Below are 22,439 nucleotides of genomic sequence, written 5' to 3'. Positions count from 1 at the left end.
GAGATATCTCCCCCATGCAGGCACTTAGAGCACAGGTGTCAAGGAAATAAACAACTACCAGACTTTTAGAAGACATCTGAAGGCAGCCCTGTTCAGGGAAGTTCTTGATGCTTGACTGTCTTGTGTTTTTATAAATTGTTGAGAAAGCCACCTAGAGTGGCTGAGGCAACCCAGGCTGATGGGTGGGGTACAAATAAAAAGATGGTGGTGGTCCATGTCTCTTTTAGTTGAGATTCTTTAGTTGAGTTGCTTTAGCTGAGATTCCTGCACTGCCGGGGGTTGGACTAGATGGACCTCAGGGTCCCTTCCAACTCCACAGTTCTGTGGTTCTAGGATTCCTTCTCCAGGGCAAAGACCAAGTCAAGTGCTTTTGAAGTAGCCAGTAATTTAAGAATTCTTAAGTCCTCAGCTGAGTAGCACCTTTTATTTTTGTTGTTGTTGTTGTTGTTGTTGTTGTTGTTGTTTAGCCATTAAGTCGTGTCCGACTCTTTGTGACCCCCTGGACCAGAGCATGCCAGGCATTCCTGTCTTCCACTGCCTCCCGCAGTTTGGTCAAACTCATGCTGGTAGCTTCAGGAACACTGTCCCACCATCTCGTCCTCTGTCTCCCCCTTCTCCTTGTGCCCTCCATCTTTCCCAACATCAGGGTCTTTTCCAGGGAGTCTTCTCTTCTCATGAGGTGGCCAAAGTCTTGGAGCCTCAGCTTCAGGATCTGTCCTTCCAGTGAGCACTCTGGGCTGATTTCCTTAAGAATGGATATGTTTGATCATCTTGCAGTCCATGGGACTCTCAAGAGTCTCCTCCAGCACCAGAAATCAAAAGCATCAATTCTTCGGCGATCAGCCTTCTTTATGGGCCAGCTCTCACTTCCATACATCACTGCTGGGAAAACCATGGCTTGAACTATATGGACCTTTGTTTGTCTCTGCTTTTTAAGATGCTGTCTAGGTTTGTCATTGCTTTCCCCCCAAGAAGCAGGAGTCTGTTAATTTCGTGACTGCTGTCACCATCTGCAGTGATCACGGAGCCCAAGAAAGTAAAATCTCTCACTGCCTCCATTTCTTCCCCTTCTATTTGCCAGGAGGTGATGGGACCAGTGGCCATGATCTTTTTTTTTTTTTTTTTTTTGAGTTTCAGCACCTTTGATTAGAACCATCCCAAAAGTCACCAGCCGTTTGAGCTCTCCATGACTCCTTCCTGCAGGAGGCAGGGATGGCCCCCAATTTGGGTGGCTTTGAAAGAGGATTGGACAAATTCAGGGGGGAGGAGAGGGGTCTTGAGGGCCAATAGTGCTAAGGAAGTATCAAAACTTGGGGTTGCCCAATTTTTTGGGCCCTGCGGGTCCAAAATTGGTCAGGTTCAAGCAAGAGACCACAGCCCAGTTAAAGAAGCCAAACAGCGGCTATTAAGCCTGATCATTTATTTGTTGCAACTACCAGTAATTTTCCACTCCTAAGCAAGCAAAGAAGAACCCAGAACAAAAGGTTACATCCAATTCAAATGTTCCCATGATTTCCCATACAATATTTCAAGAACCTTAATCGGAGATGTCAGAATCATGTCAGAAAAGAGGTGTGGTACCAGGTAGAAATCTGAGTCCCTGTCCCTCAAGGCTGCAATTATTCATTCGTCTTTCCCTTTCCAAAGAAACATTCCTTTATTATCTTGAATCAGTTGGCGCCACTTATTCTTGCTGCACCTGGTGAACTCCCAGCCTGCGTTGCGTTTCCCCAGCAGGCATTGTGAAGGTGATGGGCTTCTGTCTGGCTCTTTGCCACGTGGGCTCTTGCCCAATCTGCCAGTTAGGAGGGGGATTGTGGCTGACCCCCACCCACCCACAGGGTAACGCAGGTCTTCTCCCCCTTCTCCTCTCCAACATCATTACTACCTTTGGAACTAAAAAGAATTTTTTTTTGGCTATTTTGGGTGATCTTCTGTGTTTTATAGGGTTCCCTTGCCTTATTCTGATAAGATGGCCATAAGCATTGGTTCCTGAGCATTTTAACGGGTGCTCTGTGTGTGTGTGTGTGTGTGAGAGAGAGAGAGAGAGAGAGAGAGAGAGAGAGAGAGAGAGCACAGTAGCTTTATTTTGAGTCCCTGCAATGCTTCGGGTGGGACGCAGGTGGCGCTGTGGGTTAAAGCCTCAGCGCCTAGGGCTTGCCGATCGAAAGGTCGGCGGTTCGAATCCCTGCGGCGGGGTGCGCTCCCGCTGCTCGGTCCCAGCGCCTGCCAACCTAGCAGTTCGAAAGCACCTCCGGGTGCAAGTAGATAAATAGGGACCGCTTACCAGCGGGAAGGTAAACGGCGTTTCCGTGTGCGGCTCTGGCTCGCCAGAGCAGCGATGTCACGCTGGCCACGTGACCCGGAAGTGTCTCCGGACAGCGCTGGCCCCTGGCCTCTTAAGTGAGATGGGCGCACAACCCCAGAGTCTGTCAAGACTGGCCCCTACGGGCAGGGGTACCTTTACCTTTAATGCTTTGGGTGCATTGGTTGGGTGCCCCTGCTTTTGTCCTTAAATAGCATCAGTTGGCGGCAGCAATGCTTTTAAATACCAGTGGCTAGAAAGGGCAGGAGGGTAGAGCAGCTCTTGTGCTCAGGTCCTGCTTGTTGTTTTTCCCCTTGAGGCATCTGGTCAACCACTGTGTGAAGAGGCGGCTGTGCTGGCGGGGCCATTGGCTTGATCCTTCCCCAGAAGCTGTAGCAGAACTCCAGGATCCAGATGAAAAAGGCGGGGGCTGCCTTGCAGACCAAGGAGGTCCACTCAGCTGCCCTGCTGATGGAGATGCATCTGTGGTAGCTGCTGGGTGTGAGAATGTTGTGGATATTAGGAGAGGATATATGGATTCAATATTATCCTTCCTCGCCCACGCTAGTGAGCTGGCAGCAGAGCACAATCCCTAGCACACAGCAGGAAACTAGTTGATGGATTCATTAGAACCATATACATTGAGCAATCTAGTCTGGCTTGTGCTGACTGGATTGTTCCTGGTAAATTCCCCTTTAGTTCCCTCTTAAAAATAATCATGACACTGCAGTCTTCTTTTAAAGGTAATGATAAGCATTATTCCAGCAGCCTTAAGGCTTTTCAATGCAAAATCTGTTTCCCAACTCCTGTATGCTGCAAATGTCTGGCATAATGAGGACCTGCCTGAGCTAGAAGGCTTTCAGGCAAAATTTCTACAATCTCTGCTGCAGGTACCCAACTGTGTCCCCAACTCCATACTTCTGTTAGAAGCTGGTGAATGCCCAATTTCAACTAAAGCATGGTGGGCTGCCCTAAAACATTGGCTCAGGATTTCAGTGTTTGATCTAGGGAAGGGTTTGTACCAACACCTGACCAATGAGGAATTTGTCAGCAAATGGCAGAAAACCATGGCTAGAAAAGCCACCTCTATTGGTCTGTCACCCCCCAACTGTATTACCTGGGTTATGAAGGCGCCCTAAAGACGTTAAGGCAAAGATTATGGGATAATACACACAGTGACTTGCGATCTCGATCACACGCAGCCTGTAGTCCGTTGGCAGTAGGAGTACAATATGGGCATGTCTTTAAGTTAACATCTTACATTAAAAACCTGACACTACCAAATTATTGAAGATTATTCACCAAAGCCAGATTAAACGTCTTTCCCTCTGCAGTTTTGGATGGCAGGTTGAGAGGAGTTCCCTACCAGGACAGACTTTGCTCGCGTGCTCAAGACATCGAGTCCATAAAACATATTTTGCTGCACTGTGCAAAGTACGAGCAAGCCCGGGCTGAACTGATATTACCCTTGCTGGTGCCTTTCCCAGGAAAAACAGAGGCTCACTATGCCAGGTTCTATTGGAAGACTGGACAAACGCTAGAACATTAGCAGTGGTGAAGTTTTTATCAGTGGTTGCAAGAACCAATGATCCCCATCTTTAAGTCTGAACGAAATGCTTGTTTAACCTGGAGGTAGGCTGTCTGAATTGTGCATTGCTTTGTAATGATTTGTTGGGTCTCTGGACTGTAATAAAGATTGATGATGATGATAAGCTTTGCTTACATTCAGTTCACAGTATGGTCCTGAAGGCAGGCTTGAGCTTTTAGTTACAGTTACAGAGAAAGGTATGGCTTCATCCTCTGTGAGGGTTGAGCCCATGCGCTGCTGGCTGAGAGCCGGCAGACAGCAGAAGGCAAAATGGAGAGGAGGGATCAAGAGAGAGCAGCATAAGAGGAAGATGGCTGTGTGACCAGCCCCTTTGTAGGGTCTGCCAGGGTCACACCTATCTACCTGGTCACATGCAGGGGGAGAATGCTCCAGACCAGGTGTGACAGGAAGTCTTCCCGGCTGGAGCAACATTCCCCTGTGTGTCCACTCTGGGTAAATAGGAAACATTGTATTTGACTGCTTTGATGTTCCTTCCCACACTGGGAGAGGTCCACCTTTTCCTCCCTGTGCAGTGATGCGGAGGGGGGGGCATGTCTTCTTCACCTTCTTCTTCGCTACAATATATCCATTTATTTCCAATTGTCAATGTCAAAAGGGACTAAAATCTATAAAATTCATAGAAACTCAACGTGCCAATTTGCTCAATTTCTCTAGGACTCCATGACACCTCCCCTGTCCTCCATAATCCCTCAAGTAAGGTGTCAAGACCCTAATCCTGTCAAATCACTCTGCCAAGCCTTTCCTCCGGGCAATGCCAGGTGGCAGACTATGCATACATGGACCATTGTCTTCTCATCACCGGTACTCAGGAAGTGTTTGTCTGCGCATATCTCCAGCTCTGCATATTCCCCCCTCCCTCCTCCATATGTTAATCCTGTGTAACCCAACCTCTTCTTAATATATTCATGATGTAATCTGTGTAACCCAACCTCTTCTTAATGTATTCATGATGTAACTGGGATGTATTTTGCACTGTATTCTGGGACATGGAGGGAAGTTTCAAAAGTTCATGTCACCCCTTTCTCGCGGTTCAATCTCGCCTTGAACCTGTTGCGCAATAAACTTGGATCTTCTGCAGCTTGCTCCTGTTTCCGGCTGAGCTCATTTTCCTCCGCAGGGACCCGCGGACTTAGTCTGACGAGCTGGGTGGCAGAGCAACCTCACACCCAGATTTTACCGTAACAGCAGAGATGTGCAACACCAGCTTCACCTGCCTTCCTCTTTCTTCCTGGTTGGGATCCTGGGGCTGGAGTCCCTTGACGTCTGACTCTCCATCCCTTACGGCTGCGTGGACCTCACAGCCTTGCTGGGGAACGTCTCCGTCCTGCTGGTCTCCCCAGCCTCCACCAGCCCATGTTCCTCTTCCTTGCCGTTGTGGCCCTGACCCACCTGGGCCTCTCCACCTCCATCATGCCCAAGCTGCTGGGCATCTTCTGCCTCAGCACCAGGGAGACCAGCCTGAAGTCCTGCCTGGCCCAGATGTTCTTCCTGCACACCTTAATGGCCACAGGGTCGGGTGTCCTGCTAGCCATGGTCTTCGACCACCACGTGGCCATCAGCACCGCACTCAGGTACGGAGCCATCCTCACTCCCCTCTGGTGCTGGCCCAGCACAAGGCCCTTGGCACCTGTCATCCCCACAGCACCATCACCCTCAGTTTCTGCATCTCTTTCCTGACATCATCCTCTCCATCCTCTACCTGTTGGTGCCCCCATGCTCAGCCCCATCATTTAGGGGGCCAAGACCAAGCAGATACGGGCCAGGCTGCTGTTATTGCAGGCAAAAGCGAAACTCTGAAGCTCCCACCCTGCAGTGGGAAAGAGGAAGAGAGAGGCATTGGGACACCTACCCCCCAAAAAGGAGACAAAGATTTCATAGAACAGAACTGTAGACTTCAAAGGGACCTCAAGGGTCATCATGCTCAACTCCACTTCCTGCTTTGTGCCTGAACAAGGATCCCAGTAATCTACCTTTGAAAATGAGGCTTGAAGCCTTCTCAGGACAAAATGTGTCTTGGCCTCTGTTGGTCACCAGACTAGATGGATTAGAAGAAGAAGAAGAAGAAGAGTTTGGATTTGATATCCCACCTTTCACTCCCCTTCAGGAGTCTCAAAGCTGCTCACATTCTCCTTTCCCTTCCTCTCCCACAACAAACACTCTGAGAGGTGAGTGGGGCTGAGAGACTTCAGAGAAGTGTGACTGGCCCAAGGTCACCCAGCAGCTGCATGTGGAGGAGCGGAGACGCGAACCCGGTTCCCCAGATTACGAGACTACCGCCCTTAACCACTACACCACACTGGCTCTCAAATTCATGGAAGAGGAGAGGGCTATCGGTGGCTATTAACCAGGGTGACCATCCACAATCAGAGACAGTCATGGTTCTGAAGACCAACTGCTGGAAGCCAGTTCCTCTTGTGCCCTCGGATCCTGCCTGCGGGTGGTTTCCATCTGGTTGGCCGCTGTGAGAAGAACAGGATGCTGGCCTAGGTGGGCCATGGGCCTCATCCTGGAGGCTACACCCCTACCTCCCACACCAGCTACTTGTATTTACCAGAACATGCACATGTTCTGCACAATTTGCATGCTCAACAAGGTTGCAATAATTACATTCACATCGTTAAATTAATGCCCCTTCTAGTTATCTCTAGTTATCTCTCACTTGGACTACTGCAATGCGCTCTACATGGGGCTACCCGGAAACTACAACTAATCCAGAATGCGGCAGCCAGAGTGGGAGCGGCCGCTGAGACCACATAACACCGGTCTTGAAAGGCCTACATTGGCTCCCAGTACGTTTCTGGGCACAATTCAAAGTGTTGGTGATGACCTTTAAAGCCCGAAACGGCCTCGGTCCAGTATACCTGAAGGAGCGTCTCCACCCTCATCGTTCTGCCCGGACCCTGAGGTCCAGCGCTGAGGGCCCTCTGGCGGTTCTCTCACTGCGAGAAGCCAAGTTACAGGGAACCTTCTCGGTAGTGGCGCCCGCCCTGTGGAACGCCCTCCCACCAGATGTCAAAGAGAAGAACAACTACCAGACTTTTAGAAGACATCTGAAGGCAGCCCTGTTTAGGGAAGCTTTTAATGTTTAATAGGTTATTGGATTTTTGTGTTCTGTTGGAGGCCACCCAGAGTGGCTGGGGAAACACAGCCAGATGGGCGGGGTAGAAATAATAAATTATTATTATTATAGTTGGGCTGAGTGGAACCGCATCAGAGCTGAGTCAAAGGTTTTCCCTCCCTCAAAAGGAGTCATGCACAGTTCCTTGGAAAGAGGTGGGTGGCCGAGACTGGCAGGTTTTAGCCTCGGGGAAGCGGGTGTTTCCCCAGGTTCTTCCTTCCTCGTGCATCTCAGGAGTGCCCAGGTCTCTTCTAGGCAAGCCATAATTGGGAGAATTACTAAGGTAAAAGTGAAGGACCCCTGGACAGTTAAGTCCAGTCAAAGATGACTCTAGGGTTGCGGTGCTCATCCCGCTTTCAGGCCAAGGGAGCTGGTGTTTGTCCACAGACAGTTTTCTGGGTCATGTGGTCAGCAGGGCTAAACTGCTACTGGCGCACAGAGGACTGTGATGCCTTCTTCCCCAGGGAATGCGACTGTTGAGGTCTGCTATGGCCTCGCAAGGGGTTGCAATGGAATTTGGGAGCAGGCAGCCAGGCAGCCCCCTTCTCCTTGCCAGCAGCAGTTGCCTCCTCTGTCAGAGATAGGATGTGTCTCCTCATGCCAGAGTTTGATGAGCAATGCTCCTTCCCACACGACGCCAGCCTTGGCCGTCAGCCACCTCTGCACCTGATGTTGCCCAAGAAGAGGTGGGGGCTGCTGAGAATAAAAAGGTGTGTTCCCCGTCCCTCCCTCATTCGACTCTCTTGCTTCAGACCTGCTGCACATCTTCCTTCAGAGCCACCATGAGTCTTGGAGGATTATCCCCCACCGAAGCGGCCACTCCTGAGATTCAGGCAATCGCTGACCAGGTGAGCTGCCCTCTCCCCATAGATTCCTCTCCCCCTCCACCACCACCATGCAGAGAGAGGCTCTGGGGCTCTGCCTCTTCTGGAGACAGAGTAGGGGTGGGGAAGTCTGGCTTCCAGCCTCATTGCACTGAGGCTTTTCTTGACTCACTGTGGAAAATGACAGCCGTGTTGAGGCCTGTTTCTCAAGGATTCCCAAATGTCAGTGCTAGCTGACCACAAGCTCATCATGAGTCCATAGTGTGACGCAGCAGCAAAAAAAGCTAATGCTATTCTAGTCTGCTTCCACAGAAGTCTAGTGTCCAGATCCAGGGAAGTCATAGTCCTGCTCTCTTCTGCCTTGGTCAGACCACACCTGGAAGATGGTGTCCACTTCTGGACACCACAGTTTAAGGAGGATGTGGACAAGCTGGAAGGTGTGCAGAGGAGGGAGACCAGGGTGATCAAGGGTCTGGAAGGCAAGCCGTATGAGGAGCGGTTGAAGGAGCTGGGTATGTCAAGCCTGGAGAAGAGGAGACGGAGAGGAGATATGAGAGCCATCTTCAAATATCTCAAGGGTTGTCCCATGGAGGAGGGAGTGTGCTTGTTTTCTCCTGCTTTAGGGGTTAGGACATAAGTAGGCAAACTAAGGCCTGGGGGCCGGATCTGGCCCAATCGCCTTCTCAATCTGGCCCGCGGATGGTCTGGGAATCAGCGTGTTTTTACATGAGTAGAAGGTGTTCTTTTATTTAAAATGCACCTCTGGGCTATTTGTGGGGCATAGGAGTTAGTTCATTTTTCTTCTTCAGAATATCGTCTGGCCCTCCAGAAGGTCTGAGGGGTAGTGGACCGGCCCCCTGCTAAAAAAGTTTGCTGACCCCTGGGTTAGGACTTGAACCAATGGCTTCAAGTTACCAGAAAAGAGATTTTGGTTTTCTGACAGTAAGAGATGTTTGATGGCGGACCAGTCTCCCTGGGGAGATGGTGGACTCTCCTTCCCCGAGTTCTTTAAGCAGAGATCGGACGGCCCTCTGTCCTGGATGCTTTAGCTGAGATTCCTGCATTGTGGGGGTTGGACTAGATGCCCCTTGGGGGTCCCTTTCCAACTCTACAAGTCGATGATTCTATGAAAGGCTTTGGGGGCCTTGTGCTCTCCAAGTGTACAACTCCAACCAGCTCCCGGCCAGGATGGCCAAAGCACTAGGAGGGCATCCAATGGGGAGGGGCTGGTGCCAAAAGCTTTTCCCCCCCTTGCCTGTCCCAGGGAACCTCCAGCAGCCTCTTCTGGCCCCCATGAGTGAGCCAAGCCTCTCCGCCTCTCCCCCCCCCACCCTCGGGGCCCTTTCAGCTTCCTGCTGCCACAACCATCAGCCTTTGCCTTCTTCCCGCAGGTGAAATGTCAGCTGGAAGCAAAAGTGAACCAGGCATTCAACCTCTTTGAGGTTACTGAGTACAGGACTCAGGTGGTGGCGGGCACCAACTACTTCCTCAAGGTCAGTGGCCCTTTCCTGGCTGGTTTATTTATTGCATCTCTATATCAGCTTATCCTCCCGGGACCTCCAGGGGGCAGGCATGGCTCTCATCCTGCTAAGAGACGCCAGGCTGTTTTGAGACATTCTCCAAGGAGAATCTGAGTAAATCTTAGAAATACCGTATTTTTCGCTCTATAAGACGCACCAGACCACAAGACGCACCTAGTTTTTGGAGGAGGAAAAGAAGAAAAAAATATTCTGAATCTCAGAAGCCAGAACAGCAAGAGGGATCGCTGCGCAGTGAAAGCAGCAATCCCTCTTGCTGTTCTGGCTTCTGGGACAGCTGCGCAGCCTGCATTCGCTCCTTAAGATGCACACACACATTTCCCCTTACTTTTTAGAAGGGAAAAAGTGAGTCTTATGGAGCAAAAAATATGGTAAATTTCTGAGGGCAAGCGACGTCTGACAGTAATGGACTCCCATGGAAGGTGATGGCCTCGCCTTCCCTGGAGGTTTTTAAACAGATGTTGGATGGATATACAACACAACACAACACAACATTTTTATTAAGTCTCCAACAATATTTCAAAGCATTTATCATCATATGCACAGCGGGTGGTGCAGACCACTGAGCCTAGGATTTGATGATCAGAAGGTTGGCGGTTCGAATCCCCGCGACGGGGTGAACTCCCGTTACTCAGTCCCTGCTCCTGCCAACCTAGCAGTTTGAAAGCACGTCAAAGTGCAAGTAGATAAATAGGTACTGCTTCGGAGAGAAGGTAAACGGCGTTTCCGTGTGCTGCTCTGGTTCTCCAGAAGCGGCTTAGTCCTGCTGGCCACATGACCCGGAAGCTGTACGCCGGCTCCCTCGGCCAGTAAAGCGAGATGAGCGCTGCAACCCCTGAGTCAGCCACGACTGGACCTAATGGTCAGGGGTCCCTTTACCTTTACCTTTACCTTTACCATGTTTCTTTTTTACCTTCCAACCCTCCTTGCCTGATGTTTGTTTTTCACTCATTTTTATTAGCTGTTTTATAACACAAATATTTTTATCATCTAAACCCCGCTGCTGTTGAATCTTTCATTCATCCACTGCTCATATTTCAAATCCTGCCCATGACTTCATAACTGGGTGATAATTTGATAGGTAATCCACCAGCGGTTCCCATTCCTCTTTAAACCCTTTGTCATTACGTCCTTTTAATTTGGCACTTTATTATTTTTATTTATTGAATTTATATCCTGCCCCATACCCAGAGGTCTCAGGGCGGTTCACGGAGCAAAATCTCACCATTTCAGAATATTCCATCTGTTTCACAAGCCGTTTCTCCTTCGTTGGTTGTCCTTTCTCTTTCCACTTCTGTACATACAAAGTTCTAGCTGCTGTTGTCGTGTACATAAATAGAGGAACCATCGGTCAGGCGGTCTCTGCTGGTGACACCCTTTCTGTCTTCTTCCCTCCTCCTCCTCCTCCTCCTCACAGATCCGGTATGCAGAGGACAAATACGCCCACCTTCGTGTGTTCCAGAACCTTTCAGGCAATCTCACGCTCCACGGTTATGAGCTGAACCACACCAGGACGGACCCCATCACCTACTTCTAGCAGCAGCGGAGAGCTCAAGAGCTTTAGGACCTCTTTCAATAAAGAGAAGGTCTTGGAAAGAGTCTCTGCCTTTGAGAAGTTGTGCAAGGGGAGGGAGAGGGAATGAGCTGTGGGGTGAGAGAAAGGCCCCAGCAGCCCCTGGAAGGGGAAGGGAGAGAGAGAAAGGTGGCATTTGTGGGGAGGAAGCGGGTGTGGCAAGGAACAGCTGTAATGGAGGTCGCCTTCGATGCCACCCCTTCCATGAATGCCAGTCTAGGGAGGGCAGCGGTGAGAGAGGCACTCCGGGAGGCCTCCCTTTGGGGGGGGCAAGAGGTGCGATGTGGGGGGCTTGGTCTTGGATAGAGTGTCATCAGGGGCACATTTGATTTCCAAAGAGAAGGAAGTTGGAAAGTCAAAACCTAGAGGGGCAAATCACTGTGAAACTCTTAAAAATGTAATATGAGAAGCAAACTGGAACACAGAATGTGGCCATTAAAAAGTGCAAGCAGACGGAAAAGGATGCTTAAAAAGACTCTGAGGAACACATGGCCGAAAACATAAAGACCAACAACACAAAGTTCCTTGAAAATAGTAGTAGCAGGAAGCCATCGAGGGAGGCGGCTGGTGCCACCCGTTCCCTTTGCTCAGGCAGCGAATGCCACCCCCCCCCCAGAAGCTCCTGGCGCCAGAGGCTGAGGTCTCCTCCGCGGAGCTATCAGGAGGGGCCGCCTTTATCAGCCGCCTGCCAGGAGGCTCCTGCTGCCTGATATCCCCCAAATCTCCCACAAACAGGTCTCCTCAGAGGCACCCAGGGCTGCTCCACTCACACACCCTCCTGCTGCGCCCACAGCCCCAGGCAAAGTCCTCCTCCAGGTCCTCCAGGGGCCCGTCAGCCGGGTGCCAGGACTTGGGAAGAGTGGCCTCCACCCCACCTGGACCTGCCCCACAGGGCTGGCCCAAAACAGTCTGGAGAGCCACATGGGGGGGCCTGGGGGGCCTCATGCGCTCCTCAATCCGGACCCGCCCCGTCCTAAAGAGTCCAGACAAACAGACAACCTCTCTCTCAAAACAAAATTTAAAAATTCCTTCCAGTAGCACCTTAGAGACCAACACTAGAATATGCTACTGGAAGGATTTTTATTTCATTTCGACTATGGCAAACCAACACGGCTACCTTACCTATAACCTCTCTCTTTCTCAGCATAAGAAGAGCAGGCTGGGTCAGGCCAAAGGGGGCCCAATGAGTCCAGCCTCCTGTTCTCCCCAAGGGGAAGCTCAAACGCAGGATCCGGGCCCCAGAGCAAGTCTCTCCTCCTGCAATTCCAGCACCTGGCATTCAGAAGCATCGCTGCCTATGACTGTGGAGGCAGAGAAGAGTTTGGATTTGATATCCCGCTTTATCACTCCCCTTCAGGAGTCTCAAAGCGGCTAGCATTCCCCTTTCCCTTCCTGCCCCACAACAAACACTCTGTGAGGTGAGTGGGGCTGAGAGACTTCAGAGAAGTGTGACTGGCCCAAGGTTACCCAGCAGCTGCATGTGGAGGAGCGGAGATGCGAACCCGGTTCCCCAGATTACGAGTCCACCGCTCTTAACCACTACACCTCACTGGCCCTGGTGGCTTCTGGGAACATGGCCAGAGATGCCCACCCAGGCCCTGGGGGCAGCAGCAGGGCTCCCCCACCTTGGGACCCCCCCCCCAAGTCCAGTCGAGTCGCTGCACAAGTCTGGGAAACTTCTGTCTCAACCAGCCTCCCTTTTTCAAGCATCTGCCGGCCACTTGCCCCCAGCGGACCTCGGAGATCTTGGGCGCCAAGAAGGAGGAAGGCTGGTGTCTGTGGGGAGAGGCAGCAGAGGGCTCTGCCCAGGGGGGCCAAGGGGGGCCTCCGTGGGGCCTGGTCAGAGAGGACCAGCTGGATGCTCAGGGGCCCAGAAGTCTCTGGGTGGCCAGGGGAGGGGAGACTCTCCTGAGCCCCCTGGCAGAAAAGGGGGAAGGAGGGCACTCTAAAATGATCCAGGGGAGGGGGCAGCTGCCCTGTGGGGAAAGACTGGCGTTTGGGGGCCTTTTTAGTTTAAAGAAAAGGGGAGAGTAAAAGGCGAAACGACAGAGGTTTATAAACCGACGCCTGGCCTGGAGAAAGTGGAAGAGAGAAGCTTTCCTCCCTCTCTCCTAACACTAGAACTTCTGACATGTCAGGAAGAGATTCAGGACTGGTTACAAAGTCCTTCTTCATGCAGCACAGAGTTAATCTGTGGAACTCCTTGCCACAAGAGGCAGAGATGGCCACCAACTTGGATGAATCTGAAAGAAAATCCGACAATTTCGTGCAGGAAGAGGGGGCTGCCAATGGCTCCTGCCAGGAGGGCTCTGCTGTGGCTCCGCAGTCGGTTGGAGGCAAAGATCCTTCTGAACACGAGTTTCCAGAAACCACGGGAGGGGGGAAAGGGCCTCTTGGGCTCAGGTTCTGGGGGCTGGTTTCCCTTGGGAGAATTCTGGCCAATATGGGCATGCTGGCCACCTCAGAAGGGCCTCATCCTGTCTGGCCAACCAGACGCCTCTTCTGCAGCCCTCTCCCCACCCAGGTTCCCCAGGGAAGGAGACAGGTAGACTGCCTCTGCAGCTGGAGGCATTGCATGGCCACAGAGACAAATGTGGCAAGTTACTTTAAACTCTTGTTTATTATTATTATTATTATTAGTAGTAGTAGTAGTAAGCTATTTATATCTCGCCCACCTGGCTGGGTTTCCCCAGCCACTCTGGATGGCTCCCAACAGAATATTAAGAATAATAAAGCAATAAAACACCAAACATTCAAAACTTCCCTAAAGAGGGCTGCCTTCAGATGTCTTCTAAAAGTTGGACAGTTGTTTATTTCCTTGACATCTGGTGGGAGGGCGTTCCACAGGGCGGGACCCACTACCGAGAAGGCGCTTTGAGCTTGCAGCCCCTCCTGAGACCTTGCCGGGAAGGGTGGATCATAAATAAATACTCTCCTTGCACCAGCCTCTCCATGAAGCTCCAAAGGCTGCCCTTCACAGTCAACGAGAGACACACGGCAGAGAGCCAACTGTGAACATTCACAGACCTTCTTCTCCAGCTCTGGAGTCGAGTCTCTCGGTGCTTGAAAGCCATCCACTCCCAGCTCTGTTTCCTCCCATGGAGCTGGCATGGCTGGCTTCAGGGGCTCTTCCCAGCCCAAGGAAGGCACATGGCAGAGAGCTATCTCTTTCTTGCCCAATATAAGACTCGCTAGGATGCAGCTGTTCCCAGGTCTGCACTCCATGAGCAGCTGCAACAACAGGGGCGACTCTCCCTCCCTCCGTTTACGCTCCTCACAGCCAGAGACTGCGCCTGCACAGAAGCTCCCTCTGCTCTTCCCTCTTCAGTCCCCTCCTGGTTCTGGGAGACGGAGGTTCAGGAGAAGGTGGGGAAGCCCCTGGCCTTTCCCTGGCCCTTCCCTGCCTCTTCCTCCTCTTCCTCCAGCTCTGAAGCGTCCCCTGCCTCTGACGCTTGCCTCCCGACTGGCCCAGTTCCCCACAGATCACTGCCCCCCTCTTTCAAGCCAGACTCCAGCCCCTCTTCCCCCGGCGTCCTGCCAATCGTAGACACCCCCTTTTCGGAGGTTCATTGAGGGAAGCTCTGGGTTTGAGTCATCCCGGACATTTCCCTTGTGGCTCCCATTGCGCCTTCATCTGTGCAATGGGTCTAAATGCCACATGAGATCTGTGGGGTGTGTTTTGCCCCTGCAAAATGGCTCTCGGACTGTGAGCTTCCAGGGAGTCTCCTGGGCTGTGTGCTCAGTCCTGGTCCTGCTGCTTGCGAGGAGATGATAAAGAGAGCAGCTGGGGCCTGATGTCTTCTAGAGAGAAGCAGCTATCTGGGGCCTCCTGCTCGGCCCAGGGCGCCACACCCCACGGCCAGCCTCTTCCCCCCTCCTGCTCCTCCTCAGCCCCACCAAGCTGGGCCCCAGAGGAGGAGGAGCTTTGGCCCAGGGTATAAAAGGCTCCAGCCCGGGAAGGAGCTCCAGCTCAGCCCAGAAGGTTTTCTCCAGCAGCCGAGAGAAGCTCACAGCCAGCCATCATGGTGCACTGGACCGCCGAAGAGAAGCAGCTCATCAACACTTGCTGGAGCAAAGTGGACGTGGCCGCCTTGGGTGGAGAGACCCTTTCCTCGTAAGGCCAGGGGTGGTTGCCTCTCTGGGCAGGCTGGGCAGGATCTCCTCTTTCCACCTGGAGAATGACCATCCATGCCTCTCCCGGTGTGGTGTAGTGGATAAGAGTGGTGGACTTGTAATCTGGTGAACCGGGTTCGCTTCCCTGCTCCTCCACCTGCAGCTGCTGGGTCACCTTGGGCCAGTCACACTTCTCTGAAGTCTCTCAGCCCCACTCACCTCACATAGTGTTTGTTGTGGGGGAGGAAGGGAAAGGAGAACGTTAGCCGCTGTGAGACTCCTTCGGGTAAAGCGGGATATCAAATCCAAACTACTCCTCCTCTTCTTTTTCTTTCTCCTTCCTTCCTTCTCTCCAGCATGCTGATCGTCTTCCCCTGGACCCAGAGATTATTCACTCACTTTGGGGACCTCTCCAGCCCTGCCGCCATCTGTGCCAACGCCAAAGTCAAGCAGCACGGCCACAAGGTCCTGGCCTCCTTCGGAGAGGCCATCAAGAACCTCGACAAGATCAAGGAGACCTTTGCCAAACTGAGCGAGCTGCACTGCGACAAGCTCCACGTGGACCCCGTCAACTTCGGGGTGAGCCTGCCTGCCCCAAGGGCTGCCTGGGGGAGGGCGGGGGGATGGGTGCCCGAGGTCCCCTCTGCAGGGTAACAATCCCCTGTTGGAAGGGACCCCGAGGGACATCTAGTCCAACCCCTCTGCAGGAATCTCATGACAGACGGCTCCTCACCCTCTGCTTAACAACCTCCAGGGAAGGAGGGTCTTCCAAGGGATTCCCTAAAAGCTCCTACTCTTCAGAAAGTTCCTCTTAATATCTAATGGGAACCTCCTTTCTTGTTATTTAAATCCATTGGTTCGGATCCTGCCCTCTTGCGCACCAGAAAACAAGTTCCAGCCTTCTCTTCTCTCATGCTTTTAACTTGTTTTGAACTTTTTGTGATTTTACCGCATTATTTTTATGTGATGCGTTTTTTATGGAGCAGCAATATAGAGATATAAATCAATGAATTTTAACTAAACCCACATACCCAAGTAGGGGAGAGTTCCTGGCTATCTTTCACAATCCTCGTCATCTCCTGGCGAGTCAGAGTGGGCTCCCCTCATCTGTGGGCACCTTCAGCCACGCCCTGAGCAAGCCGACCCCTTTACCTCGGAAAGAAGGGCAACTCGATGGACTCTCTTGCCTTCTGGCCCTTCAAATGGAGCCTGTGGGCCTTTGCCCTTCCTCCTTCTGACTTGTCCCTGGTCAAGCAAGGATCTGTCCGGCTAGCAGAGGCCGAGCCCAGGAGGTCCCTGGCAGGGGCCAGTTTGCTTCTTGGCACCAAACCTCTCCTGGCATGGCAGTGCCAGCCTGGGACGGTGTGGGGTTCTGTCTGTTGCCTGGTGGACCAGCCTCCTTCCAGGGGACCCCAAACCCCTTCATCCATCCCAGCTGGCCTTTGGGCTTGACCCCACAGCCGCCAGCTGTGGCTGCGTGGGGTGGGGGTTGTGGGGAGAGGGCGACCCACACACGGGCCCCCTGGCGGAAGGAGTCACCCCCTCTTTTCTCTTCCAGCTCCTGGGCGAGGTTCTCATCACCATGCTGGCCGCGCGCTTTGGGAAGGAATTCACCCCTGCTTACCACCATGCCTTCCACAAGCTGGTCAAGGTGGTGGCTCATGCGCTGGCCCACCGGTACCACTGAGACACCCCCAGGGAGAAGCGGCCGCCTCCTGCTGGTCTCGCCACCCACCGGGTGGGGTGGGGGCCACCCCTTCCTGCCCCCATGTGACGCTTGACCCTCTAATAAATCCTTCCTCTGCAATCTGACCTGGTTTCCCGTGTCTCCTTCTCTGGGACGGGGGGGGGGCGGGAGTGGGGGGGAAGACGCCTCCTGTTAGCTGGCTGGCGGTGGGCTAGGAAAGGGGGGGGGGCTTCTCTGTCCTCTGTCACTCAAGAGGAACCATTGAGCACCAGTGGGGGGCGGCTTCAGGGTGCTGTGGCTCTTGCCGAGTTGGAAGGGCCCCCAAGAAATCATCTAGTCCACCCCTGCAGGGCATGTTCCCCTTCCCACCATTTCCTGGTCATTGTCCCTGGCCAGTTGTCCTCCTTGCTTTACCTCCTGGGGAGACTTGAGAGACTCAGTTGGAGATCCCAGCTCTGCCCCCCCCCCCGTGCTCTGCATTCAGCCCCTGCCAGTCACACACTTGATGCCTCCCCCCCCCTTATGAAAGACACCCTCTGCCACCTGGCCTGGTCTCTCTCTCTCCGCTCTGCCCGCTGCTCCTGGCCCACCAAGATGTGGTGGCTGCCCCAAGTCTGGCCCATTTGGCGTGGCTTCTTTGTTGCAGAGCAAACAAGCCTCAACAGAGAGACCAGGTGGTGTGGTGGTGGAGAGGGTGTGAGAGGGGGGAGATGCCTCCTGTTAGCTGGTGGGGGTCTGGGAAAGTGGGGGGCTCTCTGTCACTCAAGAGGAACCATTGAGCACCGGTGGTGGTGGGTGGGGTTTCAGGGCACTGTGACACTTTTCCCTTGACACTCCTGGCAGGCTCCCTTCAATGCTCCAAGGTCCAACGTCCGTTGTCTTCCTTCTTTCACCTTCTGGGGAAATCAGGGGGGCCGCTGCCTGCTCTGGCTTCAGCCCCCTCCTGCTGGGGGGCACCCAACCAGTGCACCAGGGACATGACACAAAGTGCACACACAAGGCACACACCCAGCCCCTCGAGAGCGAGGACCTTCTGAGCTGAGGACTAGACAACGGCATGGCAACACAGCAAAGGATCATGCTCGGCCGTGCATTCTTGACAAGAATGCATGCGCACACAGCACCATCAGCCCTGTGACTCATGCGCACATTCTGCTTGCCAAGATAAGGCCAGGAAGCTTCATTTCCCCCTATCTGCAACTAACGGACCAATCAGAAGCTGTTCTGTTTGACAGCTGGCTAATCAGGGCCCATTTTACCTTTAAATCTCCCTTATGGAACAGCAGCCCCTGGGGGGGGGGGGATGCAAATGGCAGGCAATGCAAAGGAGCTGGGCTGCTTCTGCAAAAAGGAAGGAAGTCTCCACTATGAGCCTCCAATGAATGGGAAAGACACGGAAATTCAACAGGAATCTGGTTAATGCAAGTTTTTACCCAGTTCCAGTGGTAATAAGGTTGTTATCCAGATGTACAGGGTGTTACAGGGAAGTCTTGCCTCACCACGCAGAACATCACCAAAACCTCATTCGTTCAGGTTCAAGGCTCCATTCACAAAGTGCCTGTCTAATCAGAAACTGCAGGTCCCTGACGGCAGCCCCGAATGTCCAGAAAATTAAGAGCAACACATCTGCAAAGGCATCTGCAAGGGAAGCTCAGCTCAGTTTGCAGAAGGAGCCCCTGACTCCCCCCTGAGCCCCAGGTCTCCAACAAAGGAAAACAGGGGAAGTGTCAGAACCAAATCTAGCAATTCGCTGGTAAATGCATCTATGTACAGGCTCAATGGGAAACCTCTCACAAGACATCGCTTGCTGCATCCATCTTCTCAGTTCCAGTGGCATTTAGGACCCAGGGAAGTGAGGTATAAGGGGCGGGGTGAGAGAGCCCACCATAATCCACAGATGTACAGTCACTCCTGCAGGGCCTTCCAAATGAGTCGTGATGGTGATATCCTGCCCCAAGAGTGTCAGACAGATCACCATCTCAATCGCAATGCCTACCTGCCCCATAGTGGTACACTATGGTTTGCCCCACAGAGGACCTTAAGGTCCATGAATAACCATAGTTTAGAGGTCCCTAAGGAAGTCAGACTATCCTCCCCCAGGGCAGGGCCTTCTCAGTGGTGGCTCCGACCTGGTGGAATGCTCTGTCCCAGGAGAACAGGGCCCTGCAGGATTTAACCTCCTTCCTCAGGGTCTGTAAGATAGAGCTATTCCACCTGGCTTTCCATTTGGACTCAGCCTGATCTTTTATTCCCCTTCCTCCCCTTTTCATGAAGATTCCCCGCTCTGGGATCCTACAACTAATTCTCCCCTGGTCTCCTCGCTGGCCCAAATAGGATTAATTTAGCCAGCTAGCCCTGGGGATCATCTCATGTTTATTGGATGGATTTCCCCCCTAAACTGATTTTTCAATTCTGATTTTATTGTTATTCGCGTTTTATACTGTATTTTATGCTGTTTTTTGTTGCATCAATTAAGTGTTTAAAATTTGTTGTTAGCCACCCTGAGCCCTGTTAGCCGTTTTCTGAACCAGAAAGGGCGGGGTATAAATAAAAATTTATTTATTATATTATCTACAAGACAAAGGGGTGTCCCTCAGGGACCCGGGAACTGTACATGTTTTCCTCTGTACTGTGATGGAGTATGTGTGAAAGACCGTATTTGATTGACAGGGGCCTGCCTGGATCTCAGGTTCTACCTGTGACCACACTTTTTCTGTGACATATCTCTGGTGCCTTGATGACACATCCTGAGATGTATTATGGGAAACTTTGAAATAGGGATGTAACCCATTGTTCTGCGCTTCTAACTGCTTCGTCTTTGAGGGAGTGGGAAACCTTGTTGCTCCTGCCTGGCAGATTGGGCAAGATCCCACATGGCCAAGAGCCAGATAGAAGCCCATCACCCTCGCAATACAGGTAGGGACCTCCAACCCAGGGTGGGAGTTCACCAGGTGCAGCAAGAATAGATTTTCCCAACTGATTCAAGGTAACAAAAGGGAAGGTAAAGACTTTCTTTGGAAGGTGAAAAGCAGGTGAATAATCGCAGCCTTGAGGGACAAGACTCTGTCTGGGACTCAGATTTCCGCCTGGCAACGCACCTCCTTCTCTGACATTTTTTTATGATGCTTCTTGAAATATATTATGGGAAGTTGTGGGAACTTATAAAAGCGGATGTAACCTTTTGTTCTAAGTTCTTCTTCTTTGCTTCATCAGGAGTGGGAAATTAGCTGCAACAAATAAACGATCAGGTTTACCAGCCGCTGATTAGATTCTTCAACTGGGCTGCAATCTCCTGCTTGAACCTGATCACTTTTGGGCCCACAGGACCAGATCCGGACAAAGGTGGGTAAACCTCTTAAGAAATGTACCCCAAGTTTTCAGACTTCCTTAACAGGCCCCTCATGTGACGCCTCACCCCCTAATAAAAGCCACCCTCTGCCTCTCAGGTGGCAATTCTTCCCTGCTGCTCCCTGGGGCAGCTAATAATAATAATAATAATAATAATAATAATAATAATAATAATAATAATAATTTATTATTTATACCCCGCCCATCTGGCTGGGTTTCCCCAGCCACTCTGGGCGGCTTCCAACCGAATATTAAAATACAGTAGTCCATCAAATATTAAAAGCTTCCCTCAACAGGGCTGCCTTCAGATGTCTTCTAAAAGTCTGGTAGTTGTTCTTCTCTTTGACATCTGAAGGGAGGGCGTTCCACAGGGCGGGCGCCACCACCGAGAAGGCCCTCTGCCTGGTTCCCTGTAGCTTTGCTTCTCGCAATGAGGGAACTGCCAGAAGGCCCTCGGAGATGGACCTCAGTGTCCGGGCAGAACGATGGGGGTGGAGACGCTCCTTCAGATATACTGGACCGAGGCCGTTTAGGGCTTTAAAGGTCAGCACCAACACTTTGAATTGTGCTCGGAAACGTACTGGGAGCCAATGCAGGTCTTTCAGGACCGGTGTTATGTGGTCTTGGCGGCCGCTCCCAGTCACCAGTCTGGCTGCCGCATTCTGGATTAGAAGCAAGCCCAGCAGGGCTTACTTCTGAGGAGACATGCACAGGCAGGTGGGCCTGGTGCTGCCGCCTGGACATGCAGAGCGTGACTTGTCCTCTGGTAGTGAAGGAGCAGCTTGCCAGCAGTTAACTCCTTGCACACTGGAAGTCCTTCCCCTGGAATGGAAACTGTCCCTTTGCACAGAAACAGACAGGAGGAGAAGCCCCAACTAAAGAGGAATGGCTTCAAAAGTTGATGGACTATGCGGAAATGGAGAGCAAAAATAAGAGATAAAAGAGACGAAGTGTTCCTGGAAGAGTGGAGACTATTTGAAGAACTGTTATGGTCAAATGGAAACATGTGCAGGGTTCGAATTATGAGCAGCAGAATGAAAACAAATTGAAATAGAGGCTAATTGTATTAAAGTATGGCATATAAAAAAGGGACGCGGGTGGCGCTGTGGGTAAAACCACAGAGCCTAAGACTTGCTGATCACCCCGCGACGGGGTGAGCTCCCGTTGCTCAGTCCCAGCTCCTGCCAACCAGTGTTTAACCATGCGCTCTGTGAAAGGCGGTGAGGGAGAGATAAGTGTGCCGTCTAACAATGGTGGCAACCGGTCCCTGGCCTCCCTGTGTGCCAGTGGTCCAGCCTGGGCACCGGCCTGTGATTGTGGCAGAGGGTTGGACTAGATGACCCCTTGGGTCCCTTCCAGCTCTACAGTTCTGCAGACCCCACAGCCCGTTCCCCCGACACTCAGCAGCAGGGAGAGGGGTGTCCTCAAAGCACCTCAATCCCACCCTCTGGGCCTCTCCCCCCCCCCAGAGACCTGCTTCTCCTGCCCCCTTGGCCCCTCTCCAGAGGATATCCGGCTGTTTTGTGCTTCCTTCCTGGAGAATTGGGACAAGGCGTCTGCATCCCGGTTTCAGACAGGATCCCACCCGCTTTGGCCCGAAGCCCAGAGCCTTGCCATCATCTCCTGGACAAACAGGATCTTGCTGGGCCCCTGCAGGAAGGCAGGAAGGCAAAGGAGCTGAAGGTCCACGAAAGCCAGAAGGGCTTTGGAACTCACTGCCACTGGATTCAAGGGGAATGCAAGCAGGTTCAAAAGCCAGTGTGTTTTCTGGAAGTGCATTTCCTCAGGAAAAGCTTGGTTTCCTTCTCACGTTCAGGGTCAGGAATAAGTCGCAAAGGCGGTTCTGGGTTGGGTCTCCTGGTAACCACTGAAATGCCCGTCTGGGGGTTAGCTAGTGTGCTGCAGCTGTCAGAGTGTGGGACCAGGACCTGGGAGACCAGAGTTCGAATCCGACCCCCACCCCACCCCAGCCCTGTAGCTCAGTGGGTGACCTTGTGCCAGCTGCTCACGACCCCTTTGACTGGCAGAAGGGGCACTGCCAGAGGCGACACCTGACGCCTCTTCTGCTTCTGTATGCACTCCGTATTTCAGTGTGGCAATCCTTGCACTTTGGGAATTGTTAGATTCAAAAATTAAGAACTTGTCAAGAATGTATAACTTGCTGTTGAAATGGAACACTCAGGATGAAATGGTGAAATCTGCTATGATTAAATGGGCACAAGATGTTGGACATAACATAATGTTTGCTGACTGGGAGCAGTTGTGGACCACAGGTATGAAGTTCACGGCATGTAATGCCTTAAGAGAGAATCTAATGAAAATAA

General features: G+C 52.2%; 2 protein-coding genes across 2 annotated transcripts; both read left to right on the top strand.

The window, feature by feature from the left end:
- Positions 1–7,723: 7,723 nt before the first annotated feature.
- LOC307215073 (cystatin-A-like) lies at positions 7,724–10,993 on the top strand. The gene is made up of 3 exons (XM_079974236.1): positions 7,724–7,880; positions 9,248–9,349; positions 10,812–10,993. The coding sequence occupies exons 1-3, from the start codon at positions 7,815–7,817 to the stop codon at positions 10,929–10,931; spliced, it is 288 nt and encodes a 95-aa protein (XP_079830362.1). The 5' UTR covers positions 7,724–7,814; the 3' UTR covers positions 10,932–10,993.
- Positions 10,994–14,920: 3,927 nt separating this feature from the next.
- LOC307215404 (hemoglobin subunit beta-1-like) lies at positions 14,921–16,892 on the top strand. Its single transcript, XM_079974603.1, has 3 exons — positions 14,921–15,081; positions 15,437–15,659; positions 16,639–16,892. The coding sequence occupies exons 1-3, from the start codon at positions 14,990–14,992 to the stop codon at positions 16,765–16,767; spliced, it is 444 nt and encodes a 147-aa protein (XP_079830729.1). The 5' UTR covers positions 14,921–14,989; the 3' UTR covers positions 16,768–16,892.
- The last annotated feature ends 5,547 nt before the right edge of the window (positions 16,893–22,439 follow it).

Source organism: Podarcis cretensis (assembly GCF_951804945.1).
Source record: "Podarcis cretensis genome assembly, chromosome: 4".
Taxonomy (NCBI): Eukaryota; Metazoa; Chordata; class Lepidosauria; order Squamata; family Lacertidae; genus Podarcis; species Podarcis cretensis.
This window is presented reverse-complemented; position numbering and strand designations above follow the sequence as displayed.